The sequence below is a fragment of the Nannospalax galili genome, unplaced genomic scaffold (assembly GCF_000622305.1).
Source record: "Nannospalax galili isolate Female #2095 unplaced genomic scaffold, S.galili_v1.0 scaffold2756, whole genome shotgun sequence".
NCBI classification, from domain to species: domain Eukaryota; kingdom Metazoa; phylum Chordata; class Mammalia; order Rodentia; family Spalacidae; genus Nannospalax; species Nannospalax galili.
The window spans coordinates 2,420-10,043 of record NW_008337163.1 but is presented as its reverse complement, the minus strand read 5'-3'; the positions used below and the strand labels follow the sequence as shown (position 1 = coordinate 10,043).

Here is a 7,624-nt window from a genome sequence, read left to right as displayed (position 1 = left end):
GAGTTTGCACCACATATGTGTCTGCACCACATGTGTGCAGTACCTATGGAGGCCACAGAGGGCATTGGATCCCCTGGCACTGAAATTATAGGTGGTTGTTAGCCTCCACGTGGATGCTGAGAACTGAACCCACATCTACAAGACCAATCAGTGCTCGTAACTGCTGAACCATCTTTCTAGCCCCTTATTACTTTTTGCTTTAACCAAAAATAATATCAGATTGTGCATGTATACCTTTTTTGTTTTCTTTGCTTTCCATCTGCCTCACCCTTCTATGTTACTGGAATACAGAGTGAGCAACCATGTTCTGGTGTGCATATGTGTCTTAGTGTACATACTGTAGTGACTGAAAACTAGTCCTAGTTTGTAGCGTTTTTCATGGTATGGTTTTGCTCAGTGTGGCTGATTTCAAGCTACCAAAGTGTGACACCCCAGAGTACAAAGGGAAAAGGCCCTGTGGGGCCCCTGAGGCCGCCACCATACCGTGCGCCATTGGGCTTCACTTCCTTGATAATGAAAGAGATTAAATGACTCTTTGGATTACTGGTCACATCTCCTCTTCGGAACGTATGTTTGAGTGTCTTTTCCTCATTTTATCATCACATTAGCCTTTCAGCTTCTTTGCTTATTTGTGATTACCAGGCTTTGTCACAGATGCTTTGCCCTTATCATTTGTCCTAGTTTCCCTCCAGTTGCTGTGACAAAATACCTAACATAAACAATCTAGGGGAGAAAGGGTTTATTTTATCTCACAGTTCCAGGTTACAGTTCATCATAGCAAGGAAGTCATAGGCAGCAGGAACTAATACAGCTGGTCACATCACATCTAGTAAAGAGCAGAGAGAATAGACACATGCATGCTTGTCAGTACTCAGCTGACTGCTGACTGTCTCCATTTTTGTAATCCAAACTCCGGGAATGGTAATGCCTACTATTTACCTAGGTGTTCCCATATCAGTTAACATAATCAAGACAGTTCCCCACAAGCGTGCCAACAGGTCAACCTAATCTAGATAGTCCCTCATTGAGACTCCACAGGTGATTCTAGATAGAGTCAAATTGTCAATGAAAACTAACCATCATATCATCTGATTTGTGATTTATCCTTTTATCTTGATGCCTTTTGGTGACTAGAAGTTCTTTTAAAATTCAGTGCTTTCTGTGTCTTGATTTTAAAAAACGTTATAGAATTATTTTATATAAGCCAAGAATGGTAGTTGGTGCTCATCTATAATCCCAGCACTTGAACAGTGGAGGCAAAAGGATCAAGAGTTCAGCCTCTGCTACATAGCGAGTTCATGGTCATCCTGATCTGCTTGAGACCTTGTCTCAAGAAACAAACATTTATTTTATATAGCTAAGTATCCTAGCTCAGTGCCAGATAAATTGTTTTTCTGTTTAAGCTCTTGAATTGGAAATACTATGTAAAAGGCCATACAAGTAAAATCTGATGTGATCTCATTTAGAACAGAATACTTGGGCCAAGGAGATGGCTCGGTGACTAAGAACACTAACTGCTCTTACAGAGGACCCAGGTTAGAATCCCAGCACTCACATGGTGGCTAACAACTGTCCGTAACTCCAGGTACAAGGGGTTCCAATGCCGCCTTCTGACCTCCGCAGGCATTTCGCAACATGGGTGACACACATGCAGGCCAATACACTCATAAACGTAAAATAAAATATTTTTTAGAAAAGAACAGAATACTATTTATAATTGTTTGACTTTGTTATAGCAGTTAAAGTATTAGAATTATGAAGAGGGAATTTAAATAAATAAAATAAACAGGGAGATAACAAATCTGAGTAAGGAGTGTGAGGACATTTAAAAAGGGGCTGAGGGTGTAGCTTAGTTGGTAGAGCTCTTACCCACAGTGCAGGAAGCCCTGAATTTCATCTCCAACATTACATAAGCCAGTCCTGGTGGTGAATGCCTAATCCTAGATCCCTAATCAGCGAAGGTGAAGCAAGGAGAATCAGAAGTTCCAAGTCATCCTTGGCTACCTAAGAAAATTGAAGCCAGGCGTGGCATATGAAAGACACTGTCTCAAAAAGAACCAACTAACCAAACAAACAAAAAACCAAAGAAGTGAAAAAGGCTCAGTGAAAACTATGGGCTGGGTGTTGCCATGCCCCTCTGTGGTGGTCTGCAAGTGGGTCCACTGCAGCAGCAGCAGCAGCAGCGAGTAGAAGCCATGGCCACTCTACCTCCCACCCTGCAGTCTTGCCCTGACCCCTCTAACAGTTAATTGCTGAAGATGCCTTTACTCAAAATCAAATGGTACATCTAAGCTCTTGTTTTTCTATGAAGATTTTATAGGTTCATTCTAAACAGTTTTGAAATTGCAGAATTAATGTGCATTTAGAAAACAGGAAAAGTTAAGCCTGGTGTGGTGGCACATGCCTTTAATCCCAGCAGCACTCAGGGAGGCAGAGGCAGGAGGATCTGAGTTCCAGGCCAGCCAGGGCTGTAGGGAGACCCTGTCTCAAAAAGATGAAGAAAAGAAAAGAAAATAGAACAATTTACTGTAATCGCCTGACACATTATATATATATCGGTGTATCTCGTAAGTTTTTTAATTTGACTTTTCATATACGTATGGATTAGGATAAAAGAAACAGTAGAAGCTTAGAAAACTATGCAGGTATACCAGTGACTGCAGCTGACTCTAATAATGAAGTTGGTATAAACATGCTCAAGCAGCAAGAAATTTTAAAACATGAATTTTGAATTTCACAAAAGTAAATGGCTCAACCTCTTTACCCACCCTAACGAAAAGGCTGTGTGGGAAAATGATTAGATGCCTGTGAGACAGTTTAGAGTTACATTTCTGCAACTTGCTCATGTAGTAGAGTGCATGTGGGAATACAATTGCACATTCAGTTTGCCACATGAGCTAGAACTGTTAGAGTAAGGAAGGCAAGAGGTGCAGCCTTAGACACGTGCCTCCTGTCTGCGCATAAGCAGAGGTAAGTATTAGCTTTCCAGTGAGTGAACTACTTTCTTATTTGCTGTGCTTGATTCTTGCAAGTACAGCATCGGAATACAAAAGAATGTATGAGATAGACATTTGAGAGGTGGGTGTGGTGGCATAGGCCTCTAATCCAAGCAGTCTGGAGACTGAGGCAGGAGGACCTAGAGTTCCCTGGGCTACATAGCAAAAGCCTGTCTCAAGAAAAAAATAAGTGAAAATTATTTTCATTAGTTGTGTTTTTGCAATTTTCAGGAAAGTAATTTAGTGGAGAACACCTGTCTAGTTGGGTTTGAGATGCAGAACCTGTGTAATGGCACCTCTCATCTCTCCTTAGTAGCAGTAGGCTGAACACATCCCAGTAGGTAAGCCTTGTTTAACAAGAAAGGTACTAAAGCTTATGCACAAGTTCCTGTTGATAACAGTAACCCTAGGTGTTTCCTTCCCAGTCACAAGAGTACTTTGGAATGCAAGTAAGTAATGTTTAGAAATACTAAATTTTCCCTAAGAGAAAAAAATATGCTTTATAAGTTTGAATTTATTTTAGCAATTAATAATGCTCATGGGTTGCAAATCTACAATAATATTTTATTTGGTATTTTAATAGAGCATATGTTAACTAATGTTCACCACTGGTGTAAGTAGGAAAACTGGAGAGCCGTCCCTGTCCTGGTCATTAATGTGAGGACCCTCATGTGAACTGTTTGGCCTCCAGGTTCTCTGGCATGTTGGCCTTGGGAATGGATTCTCCAGAGACAAGTGTCACCCTAATTACTTTCCAATAACACCTCTCCTACCTTGATATACTATAAGGCCACTGCCCAGAAAAGGTGAGTTCCCAGCCCAAGCATCCGATTAGGACCAAAATCAATTTGGGAGATTTTTCAAAGTTTCTCTGTTTCCCTCATAAAATTATTGAAATCCTTGAAAGTAGCTTATTTGCATTCTAACAGACTCTGTGTGTCCTTGCCCATAAAAACATTCAGGAATAAAACAGCACAGTTAACAAGAATGTTGTCTAATTTAAACTTTCTTTAATGGATTTTGAAGGGACGACCTTCCGTGAAACTGAACAAGGAAAACCATTTGTGTCTGTATTCAGACATTTAAGGCTGCAGTATATTATTAGTGATCTGGCTTCTGCAAGGATTATTGAGCACGATTCTCTAGTACCTTCAGGTAAGAAAGCATGAGACTGTGATTTAAGTCATGTTTCTCTGACTATAACATTTCATATATATCATAGAGAAGACTAATGAAGAAACAAAGTCACTCTTAGTCCACAATGGTACATATCTTTATGCCCAAGGGAATCAACATATAAATGACTGTGCTTTCCCTTGTCATGTTTCATTAAAATACTCTCCACAGTATTTAAATGGCTAAGTAGCATTTTGTAGTATACTTCTCTGTACTGGTGATCAAACCTAAGGCCTTGTGCCACCTGCTAGGTGAGTGCTCTATAAGTAAACATGTGTCCTCAGCCCTAGCCTCAAGCTCTTAATGCCCCTGCTCCAGCCTCTTGGGTGCTATCATTGCAGGAACATACCCAAGCCTGGCACTAATGTGCCACAGGTTGGTTGACTAATTCACTGTTTTGGAAGAGTCTTAAAAATGACTTGATGTGTTTAAATGTTGTAACTGCCTTTTTCTATTAGTAATCCTTAAATATACTTAGTTTCTGGTTTTTCTTACACTCAATTAAAAAAATTATTTCTATTTTTGAGAATTACATACAGACCCCCCCATTTCTAGTCGCTATCTCCCCTTATTACCCCCCACCCAATTTTTTGTGTTTTCTTACATATATACTTTTTTTTTAAGGACTATCTAATTCATGCCTCCAAATGCCAACTGAAGCCTACTTAGTTTCTGGGTTTTCTTACACTCAATTAAAAAAATTATTTCTATTTTTGAGAATTACATACAGACCCCCCCATTTCTAGTCGCTATCTCCCCTTATTACCCCCCACCCAATTTTTTGTGTTTTCTTACATATATACTTTTTTTTTAAGGACTATCTAACTAATTCGTGCCTCCAAATGCCAACTGAAGCCTGGTCAACCTTCCCAGCATCATACCCTTAGAGAAACTTGGCTCTCCCTCTCCCAGCAGCTGTCAATTATGAATAGTTCTGAGCTCGGACTGGGGCTTCTTCCCCACTTCCACAGCTCTGTGCAGTGAATTTGTCTGGCTTGAACTTTTGCATGCTCTTACCATTGTTGTGAGTTCATATGAGTAACTGCCCAGCTGTGTAGAAAACAGTATCATTGTGGTCATCCCCTACCTCTGGCTTATAGAATCTTTCCAGTCCTCTTCCACAATGATTCTGGAAATTTGGGAAGCAGGGGTTTGATATAGGTGTCCTATTCAGGGCTAAACAATCTGCAGTCTCGTATTCTCTGCATATTGATTAGTTGTGTATCTCTGTGTTAATCACTGTCGGCTGCACAGGCAGGGCAGCTTCTCTGGTGAAAGTTCAGAGATGCATTAGTATATGAGTATAACAGTAAGTTACTAGGAGTCATTTAAACAATGTGTCTCTTTAGCAGAATAGTAGGCTCTCCCTTACGGCAGTGACTGTCTAACCACAGGTTTCTAGGCCTGATAACAGTGTCAGGTATGGGCTCTGAGCTCTAACTTGTGAAGCGGACCTTAAATCCAACCAAAAAATGGTTGGTTATTTATATAGCATTCATGCTACCAGTGGGCATATTTTGCCAGGCCAGTTGTTCATGTAGCTCACAGGATTCAAACCTGGGTAAGGTTGATGATTACTTTTTTCTTCAGTAGCGTGCATAGCACTTTCTATCAGTATGAAAGCTAGCCAGTAGAGGTCAGTACCAGCTTGATTTCTCTTTGTGTTTGGGCCTACAACTTGTGTATGTGGTGTCTTTAACAATAGGGTCTTAGTGTCAAGTTCTGGTGTATGGGTAACCAAGAGCAGGGGCCATGGCCACGAGTGTTTGAGGATTTATAAGACCTCTGGTCAACAGCTTCAGAAGAGGGAGTCTGTGGGACTGGAGAGATAGCTCAGTGGTTAGGAGCACTGGTTGCTCTTGCAGAGTACTGGGTTTCAATTACCAGCACCCACATGCCAGCTAACAACCATCTATAACTCCAGTTCCAGGAGAATCTAATGCCTTAGTCTGACTTCCATGGGCATTGCACAACACGGGTGCATTTACATACATACAGGCAATACACTCATACATATTGAAAAAAAGAGCCAAGTCCATGCCTGGCATTGGGTTTTTTATTTGCTAGCCTTTGGTACTTGGTAGGGGCAATGTACCCGTATTATAGGGTAACTGCATTTAATCTCTTTTTATATTGTGTATGTATATACTTTAAGAAGCTTTTATTGTGGTGGTTCCCTTCTGACTCTTTCTGAGACAGGGTCTCCCTGTAGCCCCAGCTGGCCTGTAAGTTGCTGTGTAGATCAGGCTAGCCTCAAACTCAGATTTGCCTGCCTTTGCCTCCCAAGTGCTAGCATTAAAGGCACATATCACCACTCCCGGCTCCATCTGACTCTTTGAAAAGGACTTTAGTGCTATTTATGCCTCCCCATAGTCCCTCCTTGCCCTGCCCTCCCATCCCCAACTCCATTTAACCCTTTCTACTCCATTTTTCCCGTTTGTATCACTGCTTTCTGTCTCCCTTCCCAGGAATCCAACCCCCACGACCCTCCCCCCTTCCCGTCTCATTACCAGTTTCCTGAACTCTTTGGATTTTCCATTTGAAAACATACATACCTAAGGGTTCAAAGTTATCAGCCACTTATCAGAGAGAACACGAACACCTGCTGGTTATCTTTCTGGGTCGGGGTTAAGATTGTATCATGTAAATGTGTCATTTTTTTTCACTTTCTGTTTATCAGTGGATGAACAGGTTGTTTCCGTTTCCTAGCTCTTGTATATAGAGCAGCAGTGAACATGGATGAGCAGGTATCTCTGTAGTAGGATATAGAATCCTTTGGGAATAATGCCCAAGGGTGGTATGGCTGGATCATGTGGTAGATCTGTTTTTAGTTTTTTGAGGAATCTCCACATTGATTTCCATAGTGAGTATAGCAGTTTGTCCTCCGACCAGCGGTAAATGAGAGTTCCCCTTTCCCACAGCTTCAGCAGCATTTATCATCATTTGTTTTTTTGGATCTTAGCCATTATGACTGGGATTAAATGAAATCTCAACCTGGTTTTATTTTGCATTTCCCTGATGGCTAAAAATGTTGAACATTAAAAAAAATTTTTCTCAGCCATTTACATTTCATCTTTTGAGAACTCTGTTTAATTCTTGCCTCAAGTTTTAATTAGGTTGTTTGATGTTTAGTTTTTTATATATTCTAGATATATACCCCAGAGGTATAGCTGGTAAATAATTTTTTTCCCATTCTGTAGGCTGCCTCTTCACTTGAATGATAGTGTCCTTTGCTGTACAGAAGCTTTCTGGTTTCATGAGGTCCTGTTTGTCAGTTATTAGACTTAATGCTTATGCTGTAGGAATCCTGTTCAGAAAGTCCGTTCCTGTACCTATAAATTGAAGTGTATTCCCTACTTTCTCCTCTATCAGATTCAGGGTATCAGGTCTTATGTTGAAGTTCCTGATCCATTTGGAGTTGAGTTTGCACAGAGTAAAAGATATGGATCTAG

General features: G+C 40.7%; 1 protein-coding gene across 1 annotated transcript in view; it reads left to right on the top strand.

Moving 5' to 3' along the window:
- Nucleotides 1-7,624, top strand: part of LOC103733463 (germ cell-less protein-like 1) — a gene marked incomplete at both ends in the record, with an annotated part of 22,653 nt that overhangs the window by 13,370 nt on the left and 1,659 nt on the right. The window contains 1 exon segment of the mRNA XM_008832255.1: nucleotides 4,012-4,151. Within this exon segment, the coding sequence (XP_008830477.1) occupies nucleotides 4,012-4,151 (140 nt within the window).